The sequence below is a fragment of the Pungitius pungitius genome, chromosome 16 (genome assembly GCF_949316345.1).
Source record: "Pungitius pungitius chromosome 16, fPunPun2.1, whole genome shotgun sequence".
Lineage (NCBI taxonomy): Eukaryota > Metazoa > Chordata > Actinopteri > Perciformes > Gasterosteidae > Pungitius > Pungitius pungitius.
Genome location: NC_084915.1, coordinates 13,396,291 through 13,413,889, shown reverse-complemented (window position 1 = coordinate 13,413,889; position 17,599 = coordinate 13,396,291). Strand labels below are relative to the sequence as shown.

At 44.1% G+C, this 17,599-nt stretch overlaps 1 protein-coding gene across 1 annotated transcript; it reads left to right on the top strand.

Annotated features, from left to right (window-relative positions):
- The first annotated feature begins 1,083 nt into the window (after window positions 1–1,083).
- On the top strand, window positions 1,084–13,487 carry arhgap31 (Rho GTPase activating protein 31). The gene is made up of 12 exons (XM_037468174.2): window positions 1,084–1,897; window positions 4,013–4,115; window positions 5,664–5,808; window positions 7,072–7,154; window positions 7,265–7,372; window positions 7,539–7,678; window positions 7,761–7,962; window positions 8,053–8,171; window positions 8,292–8,348; window positions 8,453–9,091; window positions 9,203–9,342; window positions 9,744–13,487. The coding sequence occupies exons 1-12, from the start codon at window positions 1,798–1,800 to the stop codon at window positions 11,679–11,681; spliced, it is 3,774 nt and encodes a 1,257-aa protein (XP_037324071.2). The 5' UTR covers window positions 1,084–1,797; the 3' UTR covers window positions 11,682–13,487.
- Window positions 13,488–17,599: the final 4,112 nt, after the last annotated feature.

Here is a 17,599-nt window from a genome sequence, read left to right as displayed (position 1 = left end):
ACAGGGTTAGAAAGTTTAAGTGGGATGTCATATCTTTATTTGCAAAAGCAATGCATCGTTGAATTGAAACGTATTGATTTAATTCCCCCTGCCTCATAAGATTATTATTGGATGAAAAAGTGTGCCATTTAAAAGGTTTAGATTGGTGCTCTACTTCTTTTTAAAAGTTCCAAAGTCCTAGAATGTTAATAAGCAAACTACTTCAGCTTTTGATCTGTTCATTACCTGGTCGGCGTTAAACAACAGACATAATGTTTGGTGACTAGCTGGTGAACATAGTCAAGCATTTAGCAGCTAAAGAGACAGATAATAGATTATGATTTGCAATAAAGTCACTTATGTCCAAATTAGCAGCCGTAGCAAAGAATCTTGCTATATACACTTAGAAGGTGATAATTTGTTGTTGTTTCCCACTTTCTCCTGGCTGCACTGTGCTAAGCTAATATACACTTTCAAGGGAGAAAAACAACTTGTAAACCATAATTGCTACGCAGAGATGAAGCTAGTAAGACTGGACTGTGTTTACGCCAACAAACCAAACCAATGTTTCCAAACAGAGAGCTTTTCAGCCTTCAGTTCTTGTGTCAAATCTTTAATTTGATAAAATGTCTGCAGCACACTGGTCAGTGGTTTGACATATATTCTGAAATTAGTGAATAGGTGTTTTTAAATATAAATGAAAATGTTGGACCTTAATAATTGGAATTTGGGTTGGCATCTGTAATTTTGCGCAGAAAAAATGTTAAGCGAGAAATATTAGGAATATGACATCGCTCAAAAATATCTTTCTAAGGTTATTTTGGGGGATGACAAGAAATCACATTTAGCAAAGACAGGACGTACTAAAGACTAGCACATGACGTGCAGGTCTGATTTGAAACGTTACATGCATAGCATTTAGTAACGAGAACCATGTGTGTCCTGCGTCCCCCTCACCCCCCTCCCCCCCATTTCCCATCTGTGCCCTTCAGGCCCTCACTCGAGTCGCCTCCCACTTCCCTCTTCCTTCAGAACCCGTCTGTTTTTGTTTTCGAGCCCGGGCTCTTTGCACAGGAAATTGTATACATTGGGAGCATTCAGGAAAGGCAGAGAGCAGCTTTCCCGTTCGTTCCAAGTTTGGACCCATAAAAGAAAAAAAAAAGAAAATGGGTAAAGGAGAGCCAGTAGTTCCTACTCTTGAATTCCCTCCTCTTTACCCAGTCTCAACATTTCAACGATCCCTGCCACGAGTCCATCTCTAAATATAGTATATTCTAAACATCTTAAAGTGGAAATCTCACACACAAAGTAACGCTACCAAGGTGATTTGCTTCTCGGGCTACACAGCAGTTGGTGAAAAGGGGAGACTGTGGAATGAAGGAAAAGAGGAGGAGATAAAAAAAGGAGCAGAGAGAGAGAGAGAGAGAGAGAGAGACTGGTTGGGGGGTTAAAGAAAAACAACAGGAAACCGAGCGATTCTAATGCTGTTTCTGCAAATCCTTCCGAGATAAAGCAACGGACTCTGCCACGTCCCCGGGCCGAGCCATCGCTCACGGCAGGAATTCTCATTGATCATCTCTTTTATTGTTGTCCATAGATTTTCTAGTTGAAAATGTGACGTCACTTCTGCTCTCAGCCTCCAACCGTGCGGTTTATCAGAATGTGAGCGGATGCAGTTTTTCGGAGCCGTTCACTGGGGTTTCGATGCGGCTGCTTTTCTGACCTACAAACCCGACCTCCGCCGGGGTCCTATGGATCGATCGCCGTGCCTCCAAGGATCTGTTTGTTTTAATCGTCGGGACGACTAACCGGAGCCACATGAAGAATAAAGGGACTAAACAGAAGTCCAAGAAGAAGGGAAGTGAGAATGTGTTCGGCTGTGACCTGATAGAACATCTGCAGAGCTCAGGACAAGACGGTAAACTTCCCTTTTGCTTTATTTAAAAACACTAACACTCCTTTACAAGCATTTATCATCACACTACACAAAACTCATATGATTTATTACTTGATATATATTTAGAGAATACAGTTTATACTTCAAATCAAGATTTATTAGTCATTTTATGGATTATTGTAGCTATAATAACTTTTTACTTACAGATGGAGTAGGACAAATGAGACAGAAAAGTATATGATTGTATTAAATTAAGGCTTCATTCAAAGATAACATATGTGGATCGTAGGTCTACCGTAGTGAGGCCATTCATTCACACATTGGCTGTGTTAAATGGTCATTTGTGCCTTTGGGTGTGGCTCTTACATTTTTTTTGTGTCAATTGGATGTGATTATAGTCCTTATGTCTGGTTTTGTGTCTCGACAAAAGACTGGGCGGTGCTGCTGCTGCCTATGGATGAGAGAAAACCATTATTTATGATAACAGGAGAGATGTGGTTCGGGGTTGTTTGGGGGAATATGTCATTTCATCTGTTTTCTGTCTTCTGATCATATGTTCCTTTTCTATAACCGTCATCTGTTATTGCTTCGGCGGGGGAGAACCACGTATAAAAAAATAAATAAATAAATAAAATTAAAAAAAAGAGAAGTGTCCCACGTGCAGAGGCACCATGACTAGCTGTGTTGAAGATAACTTTCAGGAAGACCTGTGAGAGTGGAAGCTCTGTGAGGCGCTGCGTTCGGGGCAGGAAGCGAGGGAGGAGGTTTGTGTCCTGCCTCTCCGTCACGGATTGTCCAGCAGACACATTGTGCTTTGAGATTGACACAGGGGAGAGAAGTCTTTGACAGCGAGAGAATACTTTTGACCATTTATGCGTTTTATAGGATTCGATATTGGAATAGCAATACAAAAAGTATGACTACTACACTACTAATACACACAACACTTTAAACGATCAGGTTCATCTGGCCCTGCGCCTTTGAACTCCAAAAGCAATATTACCATCAGGTACATTTATAAAAAACCCAACTAAAAGTCAGTCAACCACTGAGCGGCTTTCAATGCTTGAAGGGACATCATTGGGTGAACAAACAGGTTGCATCTGCAGACTCTGTGTTCCAGTCCAATTGTAACTTTTAATATGACTTTTTTTATAAATTCACGTGGCTTGTCAGTCAACAAGAAGCAGAGATCTTGCCTCAGGGCAGAGAGAGGCACGAAATGAAGGCTCAGTTTGACCTCAGGCATGTTGATGAAGGTCCAACTAAGTCAAATAGATGAGAATCTAAATGACAGATTTCTGAAAATGAACCATTCCTGTCATTTTTCATTCATTTTGTGGAGAATGGATTTTTTTGTTTTTTTTATTCAACAAAAAGGGACATGGAAATAACAGTGTAGTTAAAATAGAAAAGTAAACAAAAGAAACCAAAAGAATGACTAATTACAAGGATACAATGGAATAAAAAAGCCTTTATTCATACCGCCAATGTGAGGCAGACAATGAACTAAAACTAAAATATTCTCTTCTGTGAAAGTCATTTCACATTTAAACCTGCACAAACGCATCATTCATGACTTAATGCTACTTGAAAGTACACACTGCTTAGTGATAATACAATAATAATAATAATGATAAACTATTTCCAGGTTTGCTGAATTCCATTAAATTGCTACTCCCTGTATAAGCTAACGGTGGCTTGTGGCTGCAAAGTTAAAAATGACGTTTTTCTTATTTAAACTGCAGGTAAACATACGTTTGTACAGGAGGTGATGTACTGTAGTTCAGAAATCTGTGAAGGTCACTGGTAACATTTCAAAAGCAATTTTCTATTAGAGGAAGTGTTGTAAGTAATACCAGCTACAAGGACTGGGTGTGTCAACCTTCCTCTGAAACAAACAAACCATTTTTAACTTCCTGTCAAAGTCCACCTACAATCAGCGGCCCTAAGGAATAGAAAAGAGACCTAGTGGAACAAACCCCGATATTCCATGAAGTCAAACCTCCTGTGCGCCGTTACTGTCGGGAACCTTTGATTCACTGCTCCTTCTGCCGCCTTTTTGAGATTTGTGTGTGACCCCTGAGCCCCTTGTGTGACTAAAAGTACATGACTAACGCGATTTCTCAAATCCAGTTCCTCAGGTTCTGAAGAAATGTGCAGAGTTCATTGAGGAGCATGGAATTGTGGACGGTATCTACAGACTCTCGGGGGTCACCTCGAACATCCAGCGTCTCAGGTACAACATGTACAGCGAGGCCTTTGAGGCAGAAAAACCTATTAGACATAAAAATCCTGATTTCATTTTAAAGTGTTTTCACCTTAAATTATAATTACCTGGTTAATGAGAAAATGCTAAATCAAATGGCACATAAATAGTCTTGATTTTCTTTGATTTACATTATAATGTTTTGTCAGAGTAATATTGAGGGCGTTTCGCTTTAGTTGTTTTTTCTTTGCCACCGTTAGCCGAGTGAATGGACCACATACACTCACCGGCCACTTTATTAGGTACACCTGTCCAACTGCTCGTTAACACTTAATTTCTAAGCAGCCAATCACATGGCGGCAACTCAGTGCATTTAGGCATGTAGACATTGTCAAGACAATCTCCTGCAGTTCAAACCGAGCATCAGTATGGGGAAGAAAGGTGATTTGAGTGACTTTGAACGTGGCATGATGGTTGGTGCCAGAAGGGCTGGTCTGAGTATTTCAGAAACTGCTAATCTACTGGGATTTTCACGCACAACCATCTCTAGGGTTTACAGAGAATGGTCCGAAAAAGAAAAAACATCCAGTGAGCGGCAGTTCTGTGGGCGGAAATGCCTTGTTGATGCCAGAGGTCAGAGGAGAATGGCCAGACTGGTTCGAGCTGATAGAAGGGCAACAGTGACTCAAATAACCACCCGTTACAACCAAGGTGGGCATAAGAGCATCTCTGAACGCACAGTACGTCCAACTTTGAGGCAGATGGGCTACAGCAGCAGAAGACCACACCGGGTGCCACTCCTTTCAGCTAAGAACAGGAAACTGAGGCTACAATTTGCACAAGCTCATCGAAATTGGACAATAGAAGATTGGAAAAACGTTGCCTGGTCTGATGAGTCTCGATTTCTGCTGCGACATTCGGATGGTAGGGTCAGAATTTGGCGTCTACAACATGAAAGCATGGATCCATCCTGCCTTGTATCAACGGTTCAGGCTGGTGGTGGTGGTGTCATGGTGTGGGGAATATTTTCTTGGCACTCTTTGGGCCCCTTGGTACCAATTGAGCATCGTTGCAACGCCACAGCCTACCTGAGTATTGTTGCTGACCATGTCCATCCCTTTATGACCACAATGTACCCAACTTCTGATGGCTACTTTCAGCAGGATAATGCGCCATGTCATAAAGCTGGAATCATCTCAGACTGGTTTCTTGAACATGACAATGAGTTCGCTGTACTCAAATGGCCTCCACAATCACCAGATCTCAATCCAATAGAGCATCTTTGGGATGTGGTGGAACGGGAGATTCGCATCATGGATGTGCAGCCGACAAATCTGCGGCAACTGTGTGATGCCATCATGTCAATATGGACCAAACTCCCTGAGGAATGCTTCCAGCACCTTGTTGAATCTATGCCACGAAGAATTGAGGCAGTTCTGAAGGCAAAAGGGGGTCCAACCCGTTACTAGCATGGGGTACCTAATAAAGTGGCCGGTGAGTGTATACTGCAACAGTAGTAACAATCAAAGCATTCAGCTACCCCGGTTCATTTGGGTGTGTGTGTGTGTGTGTGTGCAGGCAGGAATTCTGCTCCGAGGCGTGCCCTGACCTTACAAAGGAAGTGTACCTCCAGGACATCCACTGTGTGGGTTCCTTATGTAAGCTGTTCTTCAGGGAGCTGCCCAATCCTCTGCTCACCTACGAGCTGTACAGCAAATTCACCGTGAGTACATGCACATTCACACTTTTGGGGAAGTGAAAAATTCAAAGTCCCGCGTGGCTTAGGAGTGGTTTCACGGCAGATTCGTGCTTCATAAGCACCAATTAGTATATGAGTATATTTGTGGCAGCACCATGAAGAGCTTATTTATCTCTTATCTCTCTGGCTCACAGCTGTTTTTATCTCTTCCCTGGAGAATACAGTATTATCAGCAGACATCGAGTGACCTGAATGCAAAGGACACAACGTATTAAGTCATTAAACTAAAGGATGATTTAATATCATTCTTCATCTGTTGTAGACGGAGTCCCTGTACATACTGCATGAAGAAACTCATTGCACAAGACGGAATTTGTCTGATACTTTAATCTTTTTTTGGGTGTGTTTTCTTGGGCTACACTCTTGCCAAACTGTTCTGGCAAGTGACAATGTATAAATATTGCACTATTTGAAGATTGCAGCATTTTTGTCGCTGTTCCCTCTGGATAATGGGGGGTGGGGGGGGGGGGGTTTCTAAGGAAGCAAATTGAAATTTCCAAATGAATTAGGTAACCTGTGCAGCCGACACGCTCTCCCCATTTAGCACTTTTTCTGGATGAACTGCAGATGTGAAAGATACTTTATAAGAGGAGCAGGAGAGAAGGAAACTGTAATACCTGCTTCACGCCTTCTGTGAAGCTCCCTGTGTACCCTGACGGGCCATTAGCATACCTTGGCATTAATACATCTGCTGCTGCTTGTGCCAGAAAAAAAACGTCTTTTTAGGAAAATCCCTTCCTCACATGGCAAAATATGAAGGAAAAAAAACACTTTTCTAGCCAAACGAACTCTTTTAAAACAGTCATTGAGCGGAATATGTACATTACTTGTGTATTATTGATTAAATCATGTTTACTAAAGAATAGCGTCACTTTGAAGTTAATCGTTGTGCTTCGGCTACTCACACACACATAAGACGGCATAAGACTCTGCAACGGCACGTTTGAACAACTTCTAACGTTGCTGCCGACACGCTCAGCTGTTTGGGCTTAAATCACATTAGTTTGAGCGCACGCTCGATAGAAGGACGGATTTACCCTTAAACACGCAGGCCCTGCTAGCTGGTAATCTGTGGTGGACGGTATCTAAACCATAATAATGAACTGACTATAAAGAATGACTGTAATGCCGGTTAGGCTCCAGGATCAAACATCCAAATCTTTAAAATCTCTCGCCCTCTTTGAAGTGAATGTTTTTGACGTGGACCTGTTTCTGTTTGACTCGCAGGAGGTGGTCTCAGTCCAGGGGGATCATGAGAGACTTTTACACATCCAGGGAGTCATCAAAGAACTGCCCACCCCTCACTTCCGGTGAACTTAAGCGCCTCACACTCATTTCCCAACATGCAGAGAAGAGAATTGAATGGTGCTGTTGATGAATGTGAATGAATGAGTGTGACGTGTTTGCGTGCTCTCCTCAGGACTCTGGAGTACCTCACCAAACACTTGGCCCACCTTGCCACCTTAAGCACCCAAACCAACATGCATACACGTAACCTGGCCTTGGTCTGGGCTCCAAATTTATTACGGTGAGTTCAGCTTCACAAACAAAACAAAAAAAACTTCAATAAAGAAGGAATGTAGAGATGATTTACAGTCTAGAAGAGTTGTACTTTTTTGCTGTATATTAATATTTTTTATGTGTTTGTTTTGAATTCAAAGGATTCTAACATGTATTATCTCTCATTATCTCAGATCTAAAGATATTGAGGCTTCGTGTAATAATGGAGACATGGCTTTCCAGGAGGTGCGGATACAACAGTCAGTGGTCGAATTTATTCTCAACCACACAGAAGAGATCTTTAGCAATTCGGTGCAAATAAAACCCAAAGAAGGTATTTACGAAATGCATGTTTTTTTTTTAGACAAATTGTTGGGTAATCGCTATTCACCTAACAACTTACTATACTTTTCCAGGTGTGACGTGCGGGGAGAAGTACGCCACGCTACCGATCAGTGGCCAGTGTGGGCCGATGAAACTGATGAGCCTGGAAGAAGCTCAGGCCCGTTCCTTAAGTCCAGACCACCCCGTGCATAAAGAGCGTCAGCGGGAGAACAGCCTGCCTAACGCCAGCACCGCCACGCTCTACCACACCGTCATAGACGTGTTGGACAGCAAGTAGGACAGATCTCCGTTCAGCCCGTTGAACACGTTTGACCCAGGGCGCTGTTTGAAATCGCCGGCCTTAATGCTCTGTTGGTCCGTCAGGAGGAAGTTTTCTGGGAAATCCAAGAAGTGGAAGTCCATCTTCAACCTGGGACGCTCCGTGGAATCAAAGGGAAAACTCAGCCGGAACGGCAGCGTGTTCATAAGAGCACAGGGGACCGGTAAGGTGTCCTGAGGGGGGGGGGGGGTAACAACTAAGCACATTTTTCAAAACTGTTCAAAATCTTTCTTCCACACAGTTCAAATATTCGGTCAAAGCGTGATAATGTTGTTTCAAACAGAAAAGGCGGCTCTTCGTCCATCCAGGAGCATGGAGTCGATGTGCTCCTTACCAACAGGTGGGGCAAAAAACAACCTCGATACTTTGATTCAAGCGCAGGGCAAAGTGAATGTGACGACGTAACACTTCATAGTTTTTATTTTTTTATTTTTTACCACACAGACAATGACGGATCAGGACACAAAGCCAGTGGGTCCAGCAGCACCTCCGTTCCAGATGTCAAGTCCAGAACGCTGGGATCCGACTCGCTCTTTGATCTGAGTGAACACGATGCACACTGGGAGTTTAAAGGGACGAGAGCCGGCGGGGCGACAGGTGGCTGGAGCTCTAGTGCGGACCAAAAGGAGTCCCCAGAGGCCTCCGCACCCCCTCAAAAAACACTGCCGGAGCAACTGAAGGTGTTCAAAGGTGACGACCTCAGCGGCTACAAGCCCACCTCTCCGAAAAGCAGGAGGATGTTGTACTCGGGCTCCTCCCACAACAGCTCCTCTCGGCCCTCCTTCCCGGGAAGCTTCTTCCCGCTGGAGTCCTCGCCGAGGCATCAGCGAAGAGCCGTCAACATATCAGAGCCCTTCGCCGTGTCCGTACCCCTGCGCGTGTCCGCGGTCATCAGCTCCAACAGCACGCCGTGCAGGGCGCACGTCAAGGACAAAGCTGCCTCTCTGAAGCCTTGCAAAGAGAGCTCGGAGCACAGCGGCAACAGCGGAAGGAGCAACACTTTCCCCCAAGTGGAACCCAAGAAGCAGGAAGGAGCAGAGAAGAAAAAGCCAGAGGGGCCGCCCTCGAGAGTCCTACCACGGGGTGAGGACGTGTCATCACATGATGGCGTGGCTTCTGACTTGTTTCTAAGTCATACATGTGTTGTAATATGTTATGGCAACACTTTTCTATTTATTTCTTTTTTAAACTTAGATGCAAGCAAAGAAGTGTTGCAACGAGGTCAAGGAGAGGTGAATACTTCTGAACTGGAACCAGCGTCCTGTGGAAATGGCAGAGAGACAGCGCCCTCTCCTGGGGAGGAAGGGCACAGCCAGCAGACTGCTCTGCAACTGGTAAGTCATGTAGTGTGTGTTAGAGAAGCTCCCTTTGGTCGGCGCATACGTTTTGTGTGGATTTTCCCAACACAAAAGGACACAAATATTAAAAAAAAAATACATTTTCATTAAGTCAAACAACAGATGGTGTCGGCGTTATCAGCGGCTAGCGCCCCTCGCCAGTGATCCATCCAATTCTCAGGCGTAGATCAAATGAATTCAGATAACTGGGATTAGTAGAGGAAGTAGGAAGTAAAAGTAGGAGCACTATAATCTGATTTACAAAATACCTGCTAAAAGACTAAAGATTTGTTTGCACTTTTAAGGAGCTAGTTGATCTTGATTGAGAGGAGAATGCTTGCTTGCTTTATAAATTGACTCATTGGCTGTATTGAATCATTTCAATCTTTCTTTCTCAGGACGAGGGCTCTTCTCCTGGGAAAGAGCTGTTGTCTGACCCTCACCCGGAGCTGAAGATAACTGAGCCCGAAGCCGACCTGCTGGCTGAGACCTTCAAACCCGTCTTCAGCTCAGAGAGCACCTGTGGGGGAAGGAAGTTGACAATGGACGTTAAGTCAAAACAGAGCCGCAGCTCTCCGTCCCTGTCGCTGTTATTTCGGGACCAGCCTTCGTGCCCCCCTCTGAGTGATCACGTGACTTCCCCCACTGGGTCGGACTCGGTGCACAAACAGCCCTCAGAGTCCGACATCTCATTTTCTCGTTCCAATAACACTGCAAAGCTACATTTAAATATAAAACCCTTTGACAAAGATGACACCAAACTGGGCCGGCTTCCCTTGACAGAATCACGTCTGGATAAAGTTACGAATCCTTTGACGGCGGAGGACCCTCCAAGCGCTGTAATCCCCTCAGGAGCAGATGATACCCACAAAGATTTAAAGAAACTTGAAATCCCCCAAGGAGACAAAAAAAGCGAAGATGCAGATGCAGCGAAGAAGAGCGCGATTCCCGCGGTGGAAGTTATTCAGAGGCTGTTGGTGTGTTTGGAGGCGAGACGTGCCGCCTTGGAGCTGCCGAACCTCCACCACGACGAAGGATGTGGAGGAATCCCCGAGGAGCTGGACCTGGTGGAGCCCTGGGAGGATTTCAGCTCCACCAAGCAGTGGGTTACCAGTCCGCTCCACTCACCCGACGTGGAGGAGTTTTTTAAGCAGCTGTCCCCCTTCGGCTCGTCTCCTATTGCTTCCCCTCCGGTGGACAATAACAAACAGAGTCTCATTAAGAGCACCGAGCAGTCCTCGGGGAGCATTCCCCCGACCTGCAGCAGCGGACCAGAGACTAAAGGGGCGTCGGGGATGGGTGTGAGCAGGGGTATCACCGCGCAACCTCACAGCGGGAAAGGCAGCGCGACAAGACAGAAGAACACGGCATCATCTCAGAGGTTTTACAGGCAGATGTCCTACGAGGCCGAGAAAAGAGCGGAGAACTGCTTTTCCAAACGCAGGCCGTACTCACTCAATTTAGACCTGGGCCATCGATGCATCAGAGACATTTCAAACCAGCAAGACCGAAATTCGTCAGAGTTTTCCTCTGGTCAGAGTGGATTACTGACCTCCTCGGAGTCCGTGAATAACAGGCTCCCCTCGGAGCTGGACTTGTTCCTGAGTGACCGGCAGGCGCCCCTACGCCGGAACTCGGCGCCGGTCAGCGTGTCGTCGGTGCGCACGGCCTTCATGATAAAAACGTGCCAGGCCAAAGCCGTGCCGGTCGTGCCCCCGAAGGTGCAGTACAGCCAGATCCCTGCCTCCAGGCGCGAGAAGGACGCCGACGCGGCGAAGGAGCGTCCCAAAACGCCCGCGGAGAAAAGCAGCGCGCCGCCCCCGCCGGCGATGTCGGACCTGCGGGAGGAGCTGGAGAACAAAGAGCCGGCGCCACCGGCGCACCAACGGCACCCGCAGGGCGCCGAGGCCGCCAAGGCCAAGTGTGCCGGCGAGCTGCCGGTCATCACGAGGAGGCACGCGCCCAGCCTGGAGGTGTTTGTCGATTGTCCCAGGCCCGGCAGGGGCAACGTCTCGCAAAGGCCGTCCTTCAGGAACAGGCAGAGACCTCAGAGCCTCATCCTGCTCAGCCCTCCCTTTCCCATCATGGACCACCCCCCGACGGGAGACGACGGCAAGCCGCCGCCGTCCCTCAGGGGCCCGAGCGACGCCTCGGCGGCGGGCGTCTTTTCCAGGGAGGCGGCGGACGGCCTACGGGCGCCGGAGGGGATCGGCCTTCAGAACAAAATGACCATCCCCAAAAGTGGACAGAGGCTGGAGACGTCAACCAGCTGCTTCTACCAGCCGCAGAGGAGGTCGATGATATTTGACAGCAGGAGCCACAGACAGATCGAGTGACAAGGAGGCGGCGCTGTGGCTTCACGCAGGAAAGAGGAAGGCGGGTGATATGATGTCGATCATATCGCTTTGTTTGCTAGGATTCTCAAACTTCGGAGAGAGGAAGGCTTTGTAAAATTTCCGATTTTTGACGCGTTTGAGAAGGTGTTGATTCATGTGAAAGCCGTTTAAACTTGACTCGAGATCTAGGGCTGCAACGGATGATTTATTTGATTTAGTCAATTGATTGTTTGGTCGTTAAAATATCAGAAATTGTTATTGGGTTTCTCAGTGCTCAACTTACGTTTTAAAACGGCTGGTTTGGCGGAAGCCAAAAGATATTCAGTTTACTGTCTCACAAAAACAACATAAGAAATAGCCAAACAAAAGGGAGGATTTACTCCTCTTAATAGCTTCTTCAAGAGGTTTAAACTTCATCTCACAGTCCCTCTTGGAGGATGGAGCTCATTCCGTTGTCACGGAGGCAGCTCACTGGGCGAGTGTCCGTCCACTGAGGGAGACACGGGGACGAAATCTCATCAGAAAAGCTTTAAGGGACTATGCTTTATTTATTTATTTTATGTCTTATTCAAAGAGGTGTTTTTTCAGCCTCCGCCAGTCTAAAGCAACTGTTGTCTTGTCACCAGGTTTCTGGTGGGCATCAAACTGTTTGTGGTCGTCACTGGAAATGGGGATTCAGGGCCTTTGTATGTTCTATGTCTGGATTCTGCTAAAAAAAATTAAAAAAAATCTCAATTTTTGAAGAATCAGAATGAAAAACCAACAAACCAACCCATGCCATCAGTGTCCATGATGTTATGACGTATAGTTGTATTGTCTTAATTTACTGACCTGTTAGCAGCCAGAGTTCGTTCTGTATCAGATTGCGACCTCATTTGAATATTCTGAACTGAATATATCTTTGGACATTAAGGACTAAAGGAAGAAGAAACTTAAGAACTAACTAAAAAACCATTGGACAACCACACATTTGATGGGTTTATTTATTCCTTTATTGAGATACTCATGTTATGAAGTAAACATGATATATCCTATATGTATTGATTGGCTCCGTGACAAGGTGATGTCAATGTGATTTTTTTTTTTTAAACTAATATTTAAAAGGAAATTGTTTTTTTCTGATTTAAACACATCAAGAGGTTTTTCATTGCATTTACCCCTTCAACTTCAATTCAAATGTATCTTTGTTTTCCATAATTGTGTGATATTTTATGGCTTTCTTTTTGTTTTCTGTTTGTTTTTTGACCACAACAACAAGCAGTATTGTAGAAGAGAGTATGTGATGTTGTGAAGAGTAAAACCCTGGAGCTGCTGACAGGGTTTGTGCAAGCTGACTGTTTTTTTCCCGTGTTTGAGTCAAAAGATGGCCTCTCCAGGTTTATATTCATTTTCCTTGGATTTAACAAACAAAGGATCTGATGTATTGAGCTTTATCACCCATGAACATAACATAGTTTGGATGTTAAAAAGAGTCTCTGGTGTGTTTTCAAAAGTTGCAGATGTTATTGAGGTGACAGTATTTTTTGTACTGAAGTTTGGATGGAAAGGATGGATGATTGCACTTTTTTATCCAAAAAAAAAGTTTGAGAAAGGAGAATTGTTTTTTAAATATGTTTTGTAACTTGTATACTTGTTGATACTGAAAATGATTGACTGAATCGTCTGTATTCATAGGGGGGAAAAAATGAACTGAGAATCTTTGCTTAAAGTATCTGATGATGGCACCTGAAATAATGTAAAAAAAAGACACTTGATGAATTTTATTGAAATCAAACGTTATGGGATTAAAAAGTTCTGAAAACTTTCTATTGACGCACACTTTTGATGAGCAATCTGAGATCAGATGGGATTCTGTGGTTGGCACGTATAAGCTTCCTATGAAAGATTATTACTCAGGCTTAATAAATTAGGCTACCGAGGTTGAACTGTGCATGAATATAAATGTATTTTTGTCAACATTGGCTCTCTCTGGCTCTCTGATGATCCTCCAGCTGCGTTCTTTGCCACCAGGTGGCGCTCCTGCGCCACACTGCACATCTGAACGAGCCACTAAACTTCGGGATAAACCGCGGAAGTCCGCCTGCTTCTCTGCATTAAGCCCTGCGACTACTCAACAGATACTGTGGCCGAGAAGGGGCCACGAGCCCGTCTTTAAAGACGTGCAAAACGACGCTTTGACCCGTGACCCATTTTGCGTCAATGTGTTTACGCGTGTCCGCGTGGATTGCGCGCGCGTAGCGCATGCGTTAAGCTACCCTTCTCCAAGGGCTATGCACTTGCCTCCGTCGGTCCTTTAAACCAAATTGTCAATTTCAACATAATATAATGTACTCACGCTTGCATACACAGACCATTAGAGTTGGAGACGTGGATATTTTGTTGAGTTAAAAAGATTTTTAAATGTGTTTGTATTTACCTCATTAAGCAGACAGGCCCCTCGTGTTCCCTTGTTCTCGGCTCGTGCTCATGTTCGCACGTGGAATAAATGTCGGGCAAAATGTTCCATTTATCCAAATGTCCAATCAAATATTTTTATGAAACCCCATTGTCCTTTCAGGTGGAAGCAGCTCGCAGAGGTCACTTCCATGTCTGCACAGTTCATTATTTCTCGACCTTTGACACTGCTTGTGTATGAGCCGAGAATTAAAAAGGCGCATTCTCGAGCTCACTGAAAAAGGCAGAGCGCGGCGCGCGCGTTGAATATTCAATTAGGGGGGGGGGGGGGTAATGGAAAGTGACGCTGCGTGCCGGTCCTTCATCCTACGTTGCTGATTAGCTGTTAAACAGATTATGTGCCGCTGAATGGGTTCGAATGTGGCTCCAGAAAACAGTTCGGAGATTAATGCAGTGCGGTTTCCTTTGCTGCCACTTCAGTAGGATGAACACACTTTGTTACCACTAACAGCTCCATAATGAAACATGGAGCTGTTCCATTTTCCCCACTTTAACCGCAGTCGTTAGAAAACACAAAACGCAACAACACATCAAGAGCAACTGAAATCGGAGGTTGGGGTTTTGGATGAAGCTGTACCAAAACAGTAATATATTAAAACCTTTTATACAGACTGTGAACACAAATCCCATTTAGCTGAATTCTCCATGTTAATTGGAACACCTTTGCCATTTTCAAATTATTCACAATGTAAATATTTCGAGATAAGAGTCTATTTCACTAGCGTTTAATGAGAAAACAACTGCACACTAAATACTAAATACCATCAAACACCTTAAAGTAATGACATATAGGGATAATGGGGCCTTAAACTATTAAATACTTGTTTTGCAAAATAAATCCTGTTAAAAACAACCTCCTCACTGCCAACAAAGAGTCAGTTCTCTGCATTTACAAGCCAAGCAGAAAGCTTGGAGCAGCAGGCGTTTCTCTTTTAAACTGAGTAAACATGCACGTTACAAATGTACTAAAGTGTTAAAAAGTTTATAAAGCATTTCTTTAAAGTTGGTATTTTATCATGTGAGATCTACTATATACATTTACTAAGCTGTATAAGTTTAAAGTAGTTGAATGTGCAGTGCCACAGCAAGCCACGCGGGTCCTAAAGAGCTCTCATTGAGAAGCCACGTGTCCGTTTCCAAAGCCTCTCCAACTTAACCACCTCCTTTGTACGACTAACCCACATCGGCAGCGTCCCTCCACATAAAGGGATTTGCAATTTCAAGATATTTCAGCTTAAATGTTTTTGACAGTTCCCCCGCTTTTACTTCGGCTTGGTTATTTTAACTGTGCCAAATGGGTCACCTTGGGTTGCTGTCTGCGCGCAAAGGGCTTTTGCGCGCATTCAGTCTGAATTTTTTCCAACTTTCCTTGACGGGGAAACCAGCTGCTGGTCGTGAAAAGACGGCTTATTAATTGTCCTTTGTCATGCAGAATTGCTTGATTTCTAAAGAAACGTACAAAGGCTCTTTTTCAGGATTCAAGTATTTTGTTTCGTGCGTATTTTCAAACCATCGAATCAGCTGCAGCGCCGCGCCGTCTACCAGACTCTCAGGTACTGACTGCCTGCTCCCTTTGTCCCCTTTTAATGCTGTTGTAAATCGTGCAGACTGATTTGTTACAAGCTGTTCTTTTAATCTGATAGATAAGAGACATGTCAAAGAAAAGCCGTAAATAAAAAATTAGCCGGGATAAAGACAAGGGCGAGTCTGCTAGATGGGCGCCTGTTGACTCAAGCGGCTCTCCAGCGTCAGGGGAGCCCTCTCCTCAGCTCCGTCAAGGTTACGTCCACAATTCCCCTTTCTTCTTTTTAAAAAGACACCGTGGTCCTTTTTGCTACAATGAATTGATCGGCACAAAATTAAGAATAAATAAATTGAGCATTTGGAGCACCGAGCGTATAAGCTCCCCCAGGGCGCATACCCCCGGGCTATTGAATGGATAAAGGGCGCTTTGCCGTGGACGATGTGAGCAAAATGGGGCTCTATGGTGCAATTAACAAAATAGTCTAATCCCATATCTTAACAAATGCAAATATTTGAGTTTTGTTAAAATGGTTAAGTGAACAATTAATTCAAAGTTTACTCGGGAAAATTCGCATCCAATAAGGCCCACTGATGCAGATAATGTGCTGTACGCAATTTAAGAGTTTTATTACCTTTAAAAAGGTCCAAAGCAACGTTCCAAGTAAAGAAAATACATTAAATCCTTTTCAACATAATACATATCATTTTGAGAACCGAAGCTTCAGTCCGAGACCGTGCGTAAAATAGGTGAAGAAAGCTGGAAACAACTCCTGGCTTTGTCTTTATCAAGAGGTTTTAGTGACCAGATGACATATTTTTGTACTTACATTAAAATAAATGTACACTGTATTTAGACATGTTTTACAAAAAAAAGAAGTATTATAGTATTATAAGTATAGTATACCTTAGAGACTGAATTTATATTTGAAGTTCCATCCCTATTGTTTTACTTGCCATACTATTTAATTAACTGGATTTAATTGTTTGCCATATAAATTGCTTTATATAGTAATGAACTATTCTGTCTTTTTGTGATTCAAACAATGTTGGCTGAGCTGAAGACGCTTATATACAATCCTAAACAAACCCGGGGCTCTTTTAACGGACAATAAAATTGGCCATACTGGTGCGCAAGAACAATATTGGTCATGGAAACCAAACGGTTTCTTTTCCTCATTTGTTTTCATGTTAGATCGATATCTTAAGATATGCAAACTCCTGATGCACCACTATACACCCACCACGATTATTAACTCAGTCACACGAGACCGACCATTTCAGCTGGGAATAAACTTGAAAGAAGCTCCAAGGGCCAGGCAGATATATTTGCGTTGAGTGTCCCCCAGGGAAGGCATATAATGGGAGCCCATAACAACGTCTTTACCAGCTCGTAGTGATAAAGATTATTGAGCATTTGATTTACTCGTTCAGCTCATGTTGCCTAATGCGCTCCTTCTGGACACACAAGTGCGTTTTGCTGGTCTGTAGTGCAAGCTGGGAATGCTTTTGTCCTCCCCAACTCCTTTTTTTCTTTAGCTCTCTTAGAAAACATTACGGACCTTGTCCATCACCCTTGTGCGTTTTCTCATGCACCAAATAAACTTGACGCACAGTAGCTCTGCCCCCATGTAAGAGAAGAAAAAATATATATATATATATATATATATATATATATATATATATAAATGGTAATGTGTGTGTTGCATCTAAGCACTGCATGTTGCAGCCAGGAAGAGTTGTGTACACGTGTAAAGGTGTAATCAATGTTACCATTTTAACCAAAAACTCTCACACAGTATTTGACATTGTTTATCTTCTAGCAGCTTCTTCTTGAATGTAATGCCTAAACTGCGGATATCAACACGAAGTTACGTGCGCCACCGCGCGCACTCAGTGGTGCGCAAACACCACTGAACTATTTAACTCACACCACAACATAG

Excerpts from the sequence above, each read along its gene's own strand:
- arhgap31 (XM_037468174.2), top strand. The coding sequence starts at position 1,798 with ATGAAGAATAAAGGGACTAAACAGAAGTCCAAGAAGAAGGGAAGTGAG. Across the intron at positions 8,349-8,452 it reads GATGTGCTCCTTACCAACAG|ACAATGACGGATCAGGACAC; the intron begins GTGGGGCAAAAA and ends TTTACCACACAG. Across the intron at positions 9,092-9,202 it reads CTCGAGAGTCCTACCACGGG|ATGCAAGCAAAGAAGTGTTG; the intron begins GTGAGGACGTGT and ends TTTTAAACTTAG.